At 35.6% G+C, this 17555-nt stretch overlaps 1 protein-coding gene across 6 annotated transcripts in view; it reads left to right on the top strand.

Annotated features, from left to right (window-relative positions):
- Window positions 1-5411, top strand: part of LOC131989118 (sodium/potassium/calcium exchanger 2-like) — a 51071-nt gene extending 45660 nt beyond the window's left edge. For all 6 annotated transcript variants that reach the window (XM_059354297.1, XM_059354294.1, XM_059354296.1 and 3 more), the window contains one exon: window positions 1906-5411. In XM_059354297.1, coding sequence (XP_059210280.1) covers window positions 1906-2155 — 250 coding nt within the window. In that variant the 3' untranslated portion in view covers window positions 2156-5411. The remainder of the gene's footprint in view (window positions 1-1905) is intronic.
- The last annotated feature ends 12144 nt before the right edge of the window (window positions 5412-17555 follow it).

The following is a 17555-nucleotide window of genomic DNA, read 5'->3' as shown; positions in this document are numbered from 1 at the left end:
TCCATGAAATTATTGTGACAATTTGATTTATTCTTGACAAACAGTGTATATCTTCTCAAAACTTTATTAATCAATCTCTTTCAAACATATCACAATGAAAATAAAACCACAATTAACAGAGGATTGTGCCTGAAAACAAAATTATTCCAACTTTATGGGTGACAGTGTATATATGCTGTATCATAACAGTAGCCAAAATAAGACTATTAGAGTGAGTTGGTTACACTTAAGGCAACTAAGTTAACCCTTAATAGGGCACTCATTGAAATACTTGCAAATTCCAAATTTCAACCCTAGAGAATATTGTAGGAATTGCATACTGCCAGAATGTGTAAAAAACATACAGACCCGGGGGAGGGGAGTAATATTTTGAGAAAAAGACACAAATTTCTTACAAAAATCTCAAATTAATGGTAAAAAAAGTTACAAATTTGGGAGAAAAAAATCTCAAATTAATGGTAAAAAAGTTGACAAGATTAAAGTGGCAAATCTACGAGAAAAAAATGCGTAGATTTATGAGATTTAAAGTGGTGAATCTGCGAGAAAAAAGTTGTGTTTTTTTCCCACTTTTTTCTCGTAAATCTGCGACTTTTTCCGCATAGATTTGCCACTTTCAATCTCTTAAATCTGCAACTTTTTTTCTTGTACATTTGCCACTTTAACCTAGTAATGTAGCCTGATCTTTGGTGATTAACTGGAGGAAATCCATGTGGTTCTACGACCTAACAGAGAGACATGAGGACCCCATTTTGATATCCACTGAAGTTACAAAATATAGTTCTTTGCCCAATAAAGGGTTAAGAGTGCAAGCATATGGCTATTTCCTGTAGCACTGTAACCACACTCAACAGTGGTGTCACTGTGTACTGACAAACCCTGATGTAAACCTCTACAGCTTGCTCTATACTTGAGACACAAGGGGTTACAGGAGTCCTGCTAAAGATACCCATGGCTAGTTTTTACATGTATAGTTAAGCATCTGATTTCACCCCCTGATAGCAAAACTACCCACTACCACATGTTATTAGGCCTCACTGTGCTTTGATTTTTTTTATTTCCCACAGTATATAAATGTGATGTAATGACAGTGTATGATGGCTACATTCACACACAACTTTAAATCCTGCTTCTATTACTGCAGCAAGGTGAGAGATGAAAGTGTAGGTCAGCAAAATTTTCATCTCCTGCCAAGTTGTTCTTCAGTTTGAGTGTCATATTATCTATGAACATTATGTTATGTTCTGCTGAGTGTGAGCAACCTGATATTCGACAGGAAACAAGTACAGACCAGAAAAAATGTGCCAAAAGCATGTTGCCCTACAAACTTGCTCCATATTTTCATCTTCGTATGGAGCCAGGATACCATTTTAAACTTTGTTTGACCCAGTAGAGTTTGTAAAGATGATGAAAGACATGTAGTTGCTTAACCCTTAATAGGACACTCATTGAAATACTTGCAAATTCCAAATTTCAACCCTAGAGAATATTGGAGGATATTACATACAGCCAGAATGTGTAAAAAAAAAACATACGGACCCGGGGGAGGGGGGTAATATTTTGAGAAAAAAGTTTAAGAGATTAAAGTAGCAAATCTGCGAGAAAAAAAGCACAGATTTATGAGATTTAAAGTGGTGAATCTGCGAGAAAAAAGTTGCTTTTTCCCCACTTTTTTCTTGTAAATCTGCGATGTTTTTCACACAGATTTGCCACTATAAATCTCTTAAATCTGACTTTTTTTCTTGTAGATTTGCCACTTTAATCTAGTAAATTCGCAACTTTTTTCTCGAAATACACGGGGACCCCATTTTGATGTCCACTGAAGTTACCAAATATAGTTCTTCGCCTGATAAAGGGTTAATGTTATTAACAGCTAAGTGACTGTATCATGTGTTTGTGTATTCGCAGACTGCCGTTCCCCTGGCTCATGTGGTCTTTTTTCAACGGCATGAAACCGGTGCAAGTCAGCTCCAACGGCCTCTTCTGTGCCATCGTGCTACTCTTCATCATGCTCCTCTTCGTCATCATCTCCATCGCCGCCTGCAAGTGGCGCATGAGCAAGCTGCTCGGCTTCATCATGTTCATGCTGTATTTCGTCTTCCTGGTGGTCAGCGTCATGCTGGAGGACAAGGTCATTACCTGTCCGGTGTCCGTCTGAGGACCTTCAAGGACCCACTTCCTCTCCCTCGTCACCACCACGACCACCACCAACACAACCATCCTTCTTGTCTGCCATCGCTCTGACCTGACCCTTGTGATCCTTTACCCCAGGAATAAAAGAAGAAGAAGGAGGAGGACTGGACAAGAAAAATATATAAAAATATGAAAACATAAGGAAACTACTGACATTTTCAGTAAGCAGGTGGTGGCGGGGAGGGGTTAAGCACAAGACTTTGGCTTGGCTGGTTTAGCATAGGCCTAACCTGAGTGGATTTTTATTTATTATTATTATTTAATTGGCAGGTGGCCAGGGGGGGGTTATGGGTGTATCAGCCAAATATAGAAGCATTATGCATGCCATTAGTGTCACTAGACAAGCTGGAATCAAGACCACGCCTGGTAGGTTGAGGAGAGTGACCTCCTGTGAAAAAACAAGAGATGCGCTGTATAAAACTCTTCATAATAAATGCAGTGGCTGAGCTGACATTGTGAGCATATTTGAACACACACTAGTTCAAGACGCTGTCGCCAAGAGTTAATATGAGCTTGCAGATGAGGAAATGGCAGACTGTGTGGGTGAATCGTGTTTCCCGTCTGATGGTATTGAGCGAAAAGACTCCTGTGGGTTTTGCACCTGAGCGACAAGGGATGAAACACTCTTGCTGGGCAGACGGACTTCTTATTTCTTATTTCTTTTTTGCAAATTCATCACAAGCTTCCCCTCCCACCTGCCGGATGTAATTCTTCACCACTGAATGTCTCTTCAGAGGATTCTTTTTTTTTTTTTTTTGGATTCATTTTCATGAAATAGATAGAAGTAGCATTAGATGTACTGTAGCAGTATTAGTTCATGTAGAGCCATCTCGACAATCTGCTCCTCTTTTGTTCCTTTGCCACTGAACACACGTTCTGATTGTACAGAATTGTTCATGCTTCACACGCACCGAATGACAAAGACGAAGAAGAAAAAAACCCTTATTGAAGTTTAGCCTCTCAAAATATATGCTAGCCTTCAATATCTTTCACTGGTTGAAAAAAAAAAGGCATGAGTACTTTAGGCTCATTAAAGTTCCATAATGAAGTCAATGTCAAAATAATACATTTGAAAAAAAAAAAAGTTAACAGTGTTTAAGCGTCATGGTTGATTTAGATTAGTCAATGTGTAGTGCTTTGTTCACAGTAGAACTGGGCTCAACTCACCGGCTAGTCAAGCTCCTGGGGTAGTAGTTTCAAGGAGTCAACTGCATGTAAAAATAGACACATGGAGGTCAATAATACCAATCAACATTTAAGAAGTTGTATACCAAAATGTATACTTTTACAAACATGTTTCATAACTTCTTAATGCAAACCAGTGCTCAGTCTCTATGTAGAAAGTGTCAACATGTATGGTCAACGATATCTATCGAACTTGTGCAATTTCTTTTCTAATCAAAGGTGCTTTTGTGTGCATGTGTGCAATCTGCATTTGAAGTCATCACACAATGACCATTCCTTATATTTATCTATGACTAGAGGTTATACTACCAGTATTTTGCAACTAACTGCAGAAAGAAAATGTACACCAAACTGTGTTTTGTACTGGAAATAGAAATCATAATCACAATCTCTCCTTAAGCTACATAGAATGTGGAAATCACAAATTTAACAGCAATATACCGTGTGTGTCGTCGTTGAGAATCGCATCCCCTCATGCGTCTGTCCCTCGCTGTCCTTCCTGTCCAACGTGGACCCACACCCCGACAAGAAAAAAGTGGGCAACCATTTCTCCTAAAACTGACCACTTTCCTGTAAGAGCTGGCCAGAAACACCCGCTTTACCTCAACACAGCCTCTGTACAGCAGCGTAGTAACTGTAAAATAATAGTAAATAGATTCTCTGAATGTGTGAGGAAAAATGCATGCAAGGAATTTGGGCTGGTTACCCACTGACTGTACAGCTGAGCTTAGACCAACTATATATGTTCACTTTTATGCATCCATTCAGAAAGAAACACCAAGAACTTATTGGTTTTACTTTGTAAATATACACTCCTGTTTTTTTTTTGTTTTTTTTGCAAGAACCAAATGGTTCACACACGTGTTTTATTTATTTCCTTCTTTTTTTTTGTATTAGTGAATGGAAAATGAGAATGATGTGCTGGGGGCCCTTAGGCATCATAGTATTATTGAGCAAAAAACAACAACTCAAGAGCGTTTATTTTAAGATTACTCAGCATCTCATTAGCATACTTTACACTGTAAACACGCCTGTTCAGGTTCTAGTAAGAAAACGAAGGCTTTAAATGCCACATTGCTTCCTTGAATTCAGCAACAGTAGGAGTAAGTGATGCTGCCACTATGTTTTCTGACGTTTGGCAGAGATTGCAAATGCACATTAAAGGAAAACTATGATCCCTGCATCAACCAAACTCATATGTTAAACGGTATGTGTGCTCTCATATCTCCCTGAACATTTCCACAATCCAGATACAAAGAGCCAATTTAAGGCCTTTATGATGAATCACAGACTTTGTCATCATGCCCTCAGAGCACCCACGCGGTCTCATTAACTCGATCACACCTCACCTCTAGTTTCTACTCGCCCCTCTGTTTCAAAGAATAGTTTGAGCAAATGCACTTTTTCTTTCTTGCCAAGAGGAGGAGAAAAGATGGACACTATTTATACATCAGTGCGGCGAATATGGAGCTAGAAACACCTGCGTACTTTAGCCGAGTACAGAAACTAGAAGCTAGCTAAGCTGGCTCTGTGTAAAGGTAACATAATCTGCCAATGAGAACATCTTAAACTCACGCAGTAACACATTATATCTTGTTTGTTTAATCTATTAAAAAGAATATTGTAAAAATGACACGTGGGTTTACATGGGGTTATGTGCAGTCCTTGAAAGCCAAGCTAGCTGTTGTGCTAAGTTAAGCTAACTGTTAGCTTCATATTTAACGGACAGACATGAGTGTCTTCTTGTCCAACTCTTGGCAAGAGAATAAAAATCCATATTTCCCAATAGCAACTATTGCTTTCTTTCTCCAAAGATCCCATGTGGTGTTTTTATGTGAGAGCACGAATGATGAGAATAAAAACAAAAATAAAAAAAGATCAAAAGGCAAACCAGTTTAGCATGTGAGCTTGGCATTGGTTGTGCTCTACCAGGGTAAGCAACAGTGAAAGTTAACCACTAATGAACATTCTTGCACTGTAAATGTTTTATTTTCTTGGTGTTAATGTAAGATTTATTTAAGGTGTACATATATACAGATACAAATTAACCATATAATCTATATGTGTAAAAGAAATATGTCTCTTTATGTAAAAACACAAAGTATATAATAAAACAAATAAAGATGATAATTCAAATATGCAACAATGTGCTTGCTGGTTTTACATTTCTGTCAGTACTTAATTGTTTGTGAGTGGTTTGAATATTTGTTGGAGATTTCTTTTAAACTCCCTATTTAGCATTTAGCCTATAAATATTAATTGGAGTTGTCAGTAAACTTTCTTATGTATATAGTTATATATGTCATCAGGCATGATTACCATTAGGCTACTATTTCTTATTGTGTAAATGCATAAATTAAACTGTGTAATTCATCCACATGTGATAAACATGTTTTACATGTGGAGTAAATTAACAAATATGTCCTCATAATTGCTTACCAACGCTTTATGTCTATTTATATTAATGTGGCACTCCACTAACTTTTCACATGAAGTTTTCTTGTCATGGTTAGTTCAACTCAGCCTGTGAAAACCGTAGTATTATGACTTCTGTAGTGCTGGAGGGAACTTTATAAAGTTTGTAAAAAGTATTTTAATGATGTCGTAAGGGTTATCTGATGATGTCATCAGGGATTTCTCGGTTGGGGCATGAGATGAACATTTTTAAACAGAAATTCAGAGTTACAAAGAAGATGATATTGAGTTGCATTATGGAAATTGTTGGATGCGGAGGGTTTTGGAGCTTAATTGACAGTGTAGAATAAAAGTCAGGAGGTCTCAGACTTTGCTGCTTCTTTTTATAACTTGTCTTTAATGAGTCTGCTAACTTTAGGAAAATGTGATGCAAAATGTCTAAAGCACCTCTATTACATACTGAAACAACCAAAACTAACAAACAAATAAAAAGGAACATGGTTGGTGTAAATGGTGAGACTAATGGAGGAGCGGGAACAGGTGATTACAGGGCTGATGTGGGACATGTGAAACTAATAATCGTGGGGCAGGTAAAGAAACTGCTGGGAAAAAAACAAGGGCTGGAAGTAATGCAGTCAGAAATGAGAGCAGAGGTGAGTAACAAAGGAAAACATTAGCAGGCTGAATTATTGCCTGTAATGACTCAAATCCAACTGACAAGATTCCTACATAGCACAAGCCCACACATACAGTTTGGATGACTTTGAGCATCTTTTAAAACACATGCAAAAACATATCTTGGAATGCACACCTTGCCTTAAAAAAAGAAAGTGTAAATTTGTCAAGAAAAACTCACTCAAGTCAAATGAATAGCTTTTTAAAAAAGCTTGTTTGACTTTTCCTCTGTCTGCCATTGACTTAAAAAAAATAAAAATAAAACATGAACCTTACATGGAAGCTTTTTCCAAACTTAGCTGCAATGAAAAAAGCAGCATCAACATTTAAATGGAGAAAGCCTTACAGATTAAACAAATAATCTGCCTGTGCTGTGTTTCACCTTCGTGCAAGGGCAGTAATTTGCTTTTCTTGCTTCCTGGATGTATGAAGACTAGTTGTGGAATAGGGCGCCCTCCTGTGATAAAACCCTGCCAATTCAATGTGACTAACAATTTGTCACCTTAGTCATGATTTTATTATTATTTATTTATTTATTTATTGCCTAATTGTACTCCTCATGATGTTGGCCACCTCTGGTAAAAAAATTGCCAGAAAAACCTGAAAAAAATCAACTAGGCCATTTTTAAAAAAAAGGTTGTCAAATTGTGATGCAATCATCACATACTTTTCCCAATAAACCAACCACATATTTGTCCTCGAGCATTTTAAAGGTTTCTACTGGATGTCATTATTTTTATCTTTCCTTGGAATTGTGTCACATACATCCTTACTCTTATATCCGTCTAATTAAAAGGAAATCGGCGCATGAGTCAAACCTCCTCCTTACTCTCGTTCCCCCTGATAGACCTTGAATGCCAAAGTCAGTTTTGTTTCGTCAACAATGGATGAATAGTAACTAGTGCTGTGAGATAAAGTGTATTTCCAAGGTAAAGTGGAATAAGATCAAGATTTCCTATTTTAGTCCCGTAACGGGGAAATCCTGAGTTAGTAGCATTTTTTGACATGCCCAAACATGGAGGCTGGCATGGTTTAGAGGCCAATTTGAGCAACTTCAAGGCCCCTATAGCTTGATGTTAAAATCAGTGCATTCTGCACATATGCTGGTTAAATACTGATTTTCAAATAAAGAGTAATCTGAAATTTAAAGCCAAAGGGGCTTGTGCATGTGTGGGAGACTACTTGGGGTTTGAATATCTTTACTTGTTAAGACATGCGTGAGATTGCCAACGGTAATCATAATATGGTTGACAGCGTTAAACATGCCAAACACCACAAAGGTATTGTTTGTTTTTTGGTGTTATAAGACCAAAACATACCAGGAACAACAGTTCTTCTGAAATCTGAGGGCACTGCTATAACATATACTGTGAAATGTGTGTGCTACTGACTGGAGTATATCATTATTTTATTTACTACCAATGTTGATTATAAAGCATTTATTTCCAATTTTCCAACAAGCCCACACAACTTTAGCTGTCAACCATTAGTGTTTTAGCCTGGCTTGTTAACATTGCTAATTCCTGCCAGTCACTGGTGGCTGCTGGACACTCAGTGTTGGTTTCATCCCATAATCTACTCCGGAGCGGGGTCCTAGCTGCCTCTCTGGGAAACTTCAAAACTTCCCCAATGATTCATAACATGGCCTCTGATCTTTCTTCAGAACTGTGTCTCATACTTCCAGGTAGTCCCAGATTATTTAAGTGACTGCTTCCCTGTACCTTTCCCTGGAAAATGATCCGTCAGGTTGATTCATGTTAATATACACCTTTTGTGAGAGTGTAGTTTTTACCTTTCAACCACTGTAATGACATTCACTGGCATTTCGTTTTTTCCAATCCTGGACAGCGTTCTCTTTTTTTCTTCCTCTTTTTTGGGGCGGGGAGACGGGAGATTTTGGCTTAGAAGACATGATAATGAGGTAAGTTAATTTAAAGAAGAGCTTTTTCTGAGTGTAAGCTTTGCTGGAAGTAGCAGTTAATTGTGTCCAATGAGTATAGAATGGGGTAACAGTATATTTGAATATATATATATATATAGCAGTAAAAAATATTTTGAAAAACAAAAGTAACTTATTTGTAGCTTGTATATACATTTCTGACTTAGTAATGGCTTAGTGACTTAGTTTTGAATGTAAAGAAGGGAAGAAAATAAATTAATTAATAAGAATAAAATAGTTAAAACAGTATGAATAAATGTAATAAACTTAATTATTGTCCTTCAATTTCTGTCTTTAGTTTTAAAGTATAAATACTGATATGTATACTTTAAAACTAAAGACAGAAATTGATGGACAATAATTAAGTGTTTAAGTTTTATCTATCAATTAATTATGACTTTCTACTTAATATCCCATCTACTTTATGTTGTATTTAAATCATTCTTGTGGTTTCCAAGATAAACCCCATTTCCTCACTGAAGTTAAATTGTGTTAAATTATATAGGATTAACTGTTATTGTCCTCAATGTGGTAGTTAAAGTATTTTTTTAATTCTGATTCTTCTACATACTATTTCAGTAATTACTGTGTAAGAAGTGTATTTTTTTTAAATATAAGTAACCATAAGGTCTGATGGTAATCATATAATCATTGAGTAATTGTAGTCACGGTGATAAGGCGAGGCACGACGACAACCTTTCAACTACAAGGCGATTCCAAGTGCTTTACATAAGATATAAAATACATTAAGGCAAGGTGTAAAAGAAACACAAGGCAAAGTAATAAAAAATAGGATTTAAAATAGAAGATACAGATGAGCTAGAATGGAATAAATAGGAGAAAAAAAGGCAACAGTGATGAGTTCCACTCTGTTGTACTCTAACATCAGGATCATCAAATTGTCTCTTAGTATATATGTCCATAGTAATCTGAATTCACACTACTCAGCAAAAATCACAATTGGGAAAATTATGTAGCTAATTCACTTTACCACACCTGTGGTATTTCCTTCAAAATATTTTTTAAAATACTTGGTAAACAATATGAATAACAGTAGGGATTTCAACTTTGGTATATAAAATGGCTAAAATAATTTTAAACTTAAAGTGTTTATGAACTTTATCTGCATAGTAGTTATATTAAGCAATTAAATAATTTCTCAATAAGTCTAAGTTTTTTTTAACCCTCCTGTTATGTTGTAGTTCAAATTTACCCATTTCAAACTTTAAAAATCTAAAATAAATAGTAATAAAAGTATTTTTTTGGGACTAAACATCTTCTGCTTGGCTTAACATATGTAATCACCATATAAAATGAAAATGGTTCATTTCACATATTTGCATGTTTATAATGCATAGATACTGTTCAATGATCAATCTGACCCTGAACAGTAGAGGTGACTTGTGTTAATTTATCAACTCACTCAATAAAAGAAAAAAGTAAAATAAACGTTTCAATAACTCAATGTCATGTAAAACTATTCTATATTATATGTAGGTATTTCCAATGTACATTAAAAAAAGTTTTAATGTGCATTTTTATGAAAATGAGTGAATTATCCTCATGATCTGTGAGAGGTGAAGAACACCGTTGCACTAAATATTGATTGAGATGGTTAGCAATGGAGTTAATCATGACATATAAACAATGTTTATTGGGACAATTTTTGGATAATTAAACCTGCCCCAGGTCATATTGTCTATATTTCGGTTGGTTTCCGACCTCAGTGGGACTTACCTGGTTAACTAACATTCAAACAATTAAATACGTCTGTCAGTTTGTTATGCTTTTCCCTCAGATTACCACTGAATTTCACAGTATACGCATAATGCATTTATAAATACAAGATTCACTTCACTTATTTACATGAAGTACACTGAGGAGATCAATTCAGGTGAATGTAGGAGGAGGAGACTAAAGAAAGGGACTCTTGTAATGTCTAGCTGGATATCTGGATGATGTCAATAATATGTATTACATTATACAGCTCTAACATATCCACACTGGGAATATGAATAAAAGACAATAGATAACAGGAAATAAAATCACTTTTCTGGAGAATTCGTGTCGGCTGATTCATTAAGTTGACTGCAAAAAAAAAGAATAAAATCATGATTCCTTTAAAATGTGAGTCAATTGCAGTGCTGGCAGAGTCTGTGGGGATTTTCCCTCTTCCAGCTCACATTTTACAACAGACCAACTCACTTTCTAAGTAATTTGCCAGCAGTTAATCAACTCCACATGCTTCTGAGGGCAAAGCTAGTTAGCACCGAGGGCGGCTTGTTCAGCAAGTCCGCTTACTATCAAGCAGACTTTGCTCGGTGACTTCATCTGCTGTTACAGGGTGTGCTTGCATTTGACTCAGCAAAAAAAAGTCTCAGAGGAAGCTCCAGGCCCAATCCTGCACACTCACTCTAACCTGTTACAAGCTTGTCTGAGGCAGACTCTGGCTGCAGACTGAGAGAATAATTTCAAAATATCTCAGACAAAGTCGAGTCATCACCAAAAGTGCCCTGTTTGGCTGTTTTGGGGGATTCATGTGGGTAGTTATTTTCATGACTCTCTGAAAAAAAAAGGGGGCCTCGGTGGACTTGAGACCATACGATGACTCACAACAGGGTCTGTGTTGATCTGAGTTGTAACTGGTGCACATGTGGCTCTGTGATTCAGCCTGAGAATTGTCTGGGAGAGGGTTTTGGTTTGCAACACAGAGAGAATGATGGACAATAATAGCCAAGCAAGCTGACGTGTATTGATATGTCATTATGGCATTTTATACTGAGTCACAAACAGTGGAATAACACCAAATAAGGAGAAAGTAAACCTTTCTGAACTGAATGCTCAATAATAAATAGTTCTGTCATGAACAGTCACCACTGGTCATTTTTAACTCAGTATAAAGTATCTTTTACTATTAAAAAAAGGGCATTGTCATAAATGATATGGTGCTTGTCATTGAATTTCATTGTAATTCTATTCTCGTCTCTGTTTTGTGCGTATTCTGTTTTGATTAGTATTTGTACTGTGTATGTGGCACTGATCCACATTGTATACTTGTAAACTTACTTATAAAATAAACATTAAATAAATATGGGATATAAAAAGATAACATGGCATAATGTTTATAAGGATAATATGTAAAATATTGATATCAATGTTTTTAAAAAAGCTTCACATGTTTAAGTGTTCCACCTTTGATTGAGGTGTAGGAAACCATGCAGGCACACCTTTACATTTGCCCTGCAGCAAATTTAGCAGCACCTGAATACGGGATTCATTCATGTGTGTGTTCACAGTCTGTGTGTTTTTGTGCTGCTTGCATGTTGTTGATTCCCACACTTCTTTGTTGTTTTTGTTTTTTTTATTATTTATAATATTTCATCTTGACTCCTAAGTATATATTTTCTTGTTGGATCATAAGTAAAAATATCCATCCTGAAATGACTACCTATATATTTAAAAGTTTATTGTTATTTTTTTCTCCTGTTAATATATGCCATCTAACTGGTTTCCACGTTATATACTACACCACTCGTGTACTGACTGTTCTTGGAGAGGAGAGTCGTCACCTCAATTGGCCAACCTGTTTGATTTAACGACAAATTAAAATTTTTCACCTTGATTGCAACCTCAACTTTTCTATTTACAACTCTGTAACCATGATAAACAAATGCTTACTGTACGTAATGGAATTGTCAACCCTGTCAGGTTCTGTAATTGTCTTTTTACTTTATTTGCTCTGTGGGAGTTGACAGGTGTGGCCGGTGTCGACACTTCGGAAGTGAGTCATCAGTGCCAACCGTGCTAAAGTCAACTTTCGGACTGTCAAATTGTTTGAAAAGAAATAATTATTTCTTGTTCATCAGGTTAAATTTGAGCACTTAGTTTCTACCAACACAGCAATGTGATGTGTGGACCTAAAACGTTTTTTTTCTCGTGTCGTTAAATATATACTGAAATGTGTGAAATTTCCCCCACTAGTCTGAAAGCAGACATATTCTGGAAGAAAAAAAAATCCCAAAATCCCAAAATTGACCAGTATATGAAAAAAACAAGACACTGCAAGCAAAAACATTGTCTCACCTTAAGGTATCATAAGTAAAATTACACATTCAATGGCTTTAATAAGGGTTGTATTATTATAAATAGCTTTATTTGATGTAATTTTAGTGTCACAGCTGCTCAAGGTGAATTTAGTTATAGTTTATTCATGTGGTTCCTACCCGAGGTGCCGGCCCAAATTTGAATGAAACCCTGGGAGAAGTTCATAGGGAAAATGTCTCACTGGTGGAACTGCTAATGACTCACAGACCTCTGAGACATGACGAGGGGCTCCATCTACACACTGCTGTTTTTTTCAAGGGGTCGCAAGCCCAAAAGGTTGAAAACCAGATTTAATCTTAAACTCTTCTTGTGTGTGTGTGTGTGTGTGTGTGTGTGTGTGTGTGTGTAAAATCATAAACTGAAAAGTAACTAAATGGTGTCAGTGCAGTGGAGTAAATAAGTGCAATATTTTTCTCCCGTTGTGTTAATCTTCTGTGAGAGATTATAGTATTAATATAGATGCTTATATAAGCAATGAGGAGCACTTTTAGTAACATGCACACTGTGTGTATTCCTGGAATAGCTGATGATTAGGAGCCATGAAGAGGTCTCACACCAAATGGTGTTTCCTGTCCTGGAGAGCCACCACTCTCTGGTCTAGACACATTTTGAATCATTCTGTGTGATTCATTAATGAACCAGAATCTGCAGTCATGGTTTATTTTGTGTTCGATCAGCTTTCTGGTAAACCTGGACTGGGACTTTACCATTTTGGCTTTATTGAAGTCACCCATGTAGTCTGTTAATGGAAACAAAAAATGAGAATATAGTCTTTTTTATGGACAGTACTTTTTCCTGATATCTCTGTGGGGAAGTGGACATCAGTCCCTTTAGTGATTTTAAATTTAAAAAGATCTCCTATAATGTATGTAAAAAGGGTAGCTTCCCATGTTACATATTACTTTTTTTTCTATTGCATAATTACTTTTTCATCAGTCCTAACAGGTTTTCTTCACGGACCAGCCTTTGTCCTCGGATGGGTGTCCCCTGCAAATTAGGCCAATTGGATTCCTCGTCAGCGCCCAAAGGTGCACGAAGCCACGCCAGAGCTGCCCGGCCAACCCCAAACACACCTACTACACTGTAAACTGAGATAGTCACCCTGAACACTGTCAGACACAGAAGTGGGCGGCGGAGATCAGACTTATCTATCTCTTCCTCCCGCAGCCTACTTTTACTCTGCTGACGCCTGATGCCAAGACACATGGATCTGGGACAACGACCGAGGAGAGCTGGATATGGGTCAGTTTAACACACCTCAACAGGTAGGAGTGATGATGAACGTAAAGGGCAAAGACAGGCGGGAAAGAATAGGCTCTATGTTTTTTGAGGCCAAAACTTCTTTTTTTCGCTTTCTTTTTCTGCCCAAATGAGGTTTCGGTGACGTTTTCTGCTCGTTTAGGTATCGTTTTCACGATATGCTCATTATGAGACCAAATACAATATCCCATCTTGAAATATCACAGTGTGTTTTTGAAGTTTTCTGAAATGGAATATTTACGCGCAATAATTAAGCTGGATATTTACGCGCAATATTACGCACAGACCTGCTGGATCAACGTGAATTAGTTGGGCTCGTTGTTTCAGCCACTCCATGTTTCACACGGCTAACATGTTCCAAGCATAATCAGCAACATGTTTGTTTGTCATCCCATCACTCCTGAATGGACTGGGTGGACTATACATGGGTCTAGGAAGGAAGGCAAGATGTTGGCATAGCTGTTGAGTTAAAAGCCCTGCTATGCCATCAAATTGCCATCTTTCTCTCCCCTTTGCTGCAAAAACACCATTTTCAAGTTCTTCATGGATATACCTGTACCTGTCTATTGTACTGTGTTCTTTGTAGTGATAAATGTAATAAACTGCCTCAGTATGGCTGAGTGTCAGAAGGATTAACACATTATTAATACAGTCCAAAGATACAAACAATTGTATAACTTTAAAGAATTTTTCCTGTTTGTGGGCAAAAGTGTTTTTTTGTCACTGGGGCTGGAAGCAACAACCTAAAGCACTACAATACAGTGAGGCTACTGTACAATGATATATGTTGAAACAACTGCATTGTTCTTTGTGTGTGTGTGTGTGTGTGTGTGTGTGTCTTCCTTTTTATGTTTCCTCGTATGTTGTGGTTATTACATTGTTAGAATTGTCTATTTGATTTCAAAAGGAATATAATTTTAAAATTATGTTGCCTAAATCTTCTAAAGACATATCTCTCACAAATTTTGTTTTTTACACATGTGTAGGCTACAGCTCTTTTTATTATTAATGCATTAAATGTAGTACAGTGAACGTCAAACCAATTTAATCTTTTTTTGTGTTTTGCATACATGTGACATCATGATGTACCAATATTGCTATTGACAAAATTCTTAAGTATTTTAGCCATATTGCCCACATATATTTTCCAGCATGTGTTGCTGTTAGCATAATAATAAAGTAATGCAAAATAAAGATTTAAGAGGGCTTAGGTCTGCAAATGTCTTCTGTAGAATCAAGTAATATAATAAAAAAAATGTATGACTAAATTCACTTTAGCCAATAACTCTTAACCAGTGGTGGACATTTTTTTTTAATTAAAATACTTTATTTTAAGGGAAACTTTGAGATACTGGTATTTTACTCTCTACTGTATGTGAGAGAGAATATTTTTATTTTCTTTCTACATTACATTTATAATATTTTTACAATATTTTAAAACCTATCATACATTTATAAAGTATGATGTATCATTCTATATTTGTGTATCCAGCAGTACTTAAAAGCATTCAAATTTGTCATCTTAAAAGCATTAAAATCTCGCTTGTTGCACACATTTATGGGGTGTAAGTTCTGGACTTTAATTATACTTTTTTTTTGCTACCTTTACTTAAGTTGAAAATGATATACCTCTACCCATACCCTGCACCTTTGCGTCTGTAATTCCAAATATTATATATTACAATATATATCATTCTAGTACATTAGTTTAAGAACAGAAATGAAGGTTATGTTTTATGAAAATGCTTTTGAAGACTTGGCTGTGTCAGTAGTGTGTATATGTATGGGTTAGTGCAATTGAATGCCACTGAGTTCTGAATAATTATAATAAAACAATAAAGCATAATTATTAAAAAATATACAAGTTTATTAGTATGTGTAAGTTTCTGCTTTTTTTCTCCTTTTAGTACTCTCAAAGCACTCCAGACACTTAGAGATAGCAAGATAGCTACATAATACTTAAATATATAAACGTGTGATTTTTATGTTTTTAGGCTATTTAGATTCATCTTCACCAAAGTTCAATTATGGGTTTTTATTTATTATTATTATTTGCAGCAATATATTAACTTACATGAAATTATTAAATTAAATTGTATATCACTACGATAATATTTTCATAAATCTTTAAAGTGAATGATGAATTATAGACAAACTTTTTTGAGGTAATGTTTCCAAAATCATGGCTGAATTGTGGTTGAAAGGATGCAATTTATGGTTGTGAAATATTCTTATATTTTCTAGTGAGTACTATCCAGTCAAACAAACAGTCATGCATCAGTTTCTGAAATTAGGAGTCAGTCGGGAGTGGAAAAAAGGTGTTTGGGATGGTTAACTGCGGGGAGAGTGATAAAAATCAGATTTGTTGAGACTGGAGTAATGCCACTGTGTTGCACTGAAAATGGCTCTTAGTCAACTGTTTCATAAAAGCAAAGACATCATAATGACTATATTAGATCACACTTTACATTACAGAGAAGCATGATAAAAAAGAAAAGATTAATGGTTAAAGGAGCATGCTAGAGTATGGTGGACATGGATGAGGAAAAAAATGTTATTTTTTTCAACATTTATTGTGATTTGTAAGTTCTTTACAAACATAAATGGAATGGTGCAATGAACACTTTTAAAAAATACATTAGACAACAAGGATCATTTAACAAACAAAACAAAAGAGGGGGCAATAAAATTAAGTATAATAAAAAATAAAGGGATCCTCTGGGTTCCTCTATGAGGTTATAGTTTAAAGCAATCTTCTCTATTAATTTATTTCACTGACAAGAAATATTGACACATGTTCTTGTGAAAAATGAATAACTTTGGTTTTGTATTTCAGGAAAAAATAATACTAAAAATAATAATTACCCAAGTCATGTGTACCATGTTTCATAGATGTAACCCAATATATATATATATATATTTTCTTTTGGTTGGTTCAGAGAAATTGTCTTTTTTCCGAAAAAACAATAATGCAAATCTCCCCAAAAGGCAATGGCAAATGTACATTTATAAAATGAATTAATTAAACAAAAAGTCTGTTGTTTAAATGTTTTATATCAAAATGAGCAGTTGATAACCCTTTATCAGGCAAAGAACTATATTTGGTAACTTCAGGTAATACTTCGAGAAAAAAATTTACTAGATAAAAGTGGCAAATCTACAAGAGAAAAAGTCGCAGATTTATGAGAAAAAAAGTGGGGGAAAAAGCAAATTTTTTTCTCCCAGATTCAGCACTTTAAATCTCATAAATCTACGCATTTTTTTTCTCGTAGATTTTCCACTTTAACCCTTAATAGGACACTAATTGAAATACTTGAAATTCCAAATTTCAACCCTAAAGAATATTGGAGGATATTACATACTGCCAGAATGTGTAAAAAAAACCATAAGAAAATAATATTTTGAGAAAAAAGTTTACGAGATTAAAGTTGCAAATCTACAAGAAAAAAATGCGTAGATTTATGAGATTTAAAGTGGTGAATGTGGGAGAAAAAAAGTTGTTTTTTTTCCCACTTTCTTTCTCGTAAATCTGCGACTTATTCGCGCATATTTGCCACTTTAAATCTCTTAAATCTGCGACTTTTTTTCTTGTAGATTTGCCACTTTAAATCTAGTAATTTTTTCAATTTTTTTCTCGAATTATTACCTGAAGTTACCAAATATAGTTCTTTGCCTGATAAAGGGTTAAGAGTTCTGGAGTGAACTAACTCCAGTAGATGGCAGTAATGCAACACTAAGGGCGGAAGCTGCTGCTTATTAAACAACAGAAGAAGAAGGAGCGCTCCTC

This window comes from Centropristis striata, chromosome 17 (assembly GCF_030273125.1).
Source record: "Centropristis striata isolate RG_2023a ecotype Rhode Island chromosome 17, C.striata_1.0, whole genome shotgun sequence".
NCBI lineage: Eukaryota > Metazoa > Chordata > Actinopteri > Perciformes > Serranidae > Centropristis > Centropristis striata.
This window is presented reverse-complemented; position numbering and strand designations above follow the sequence as displayed.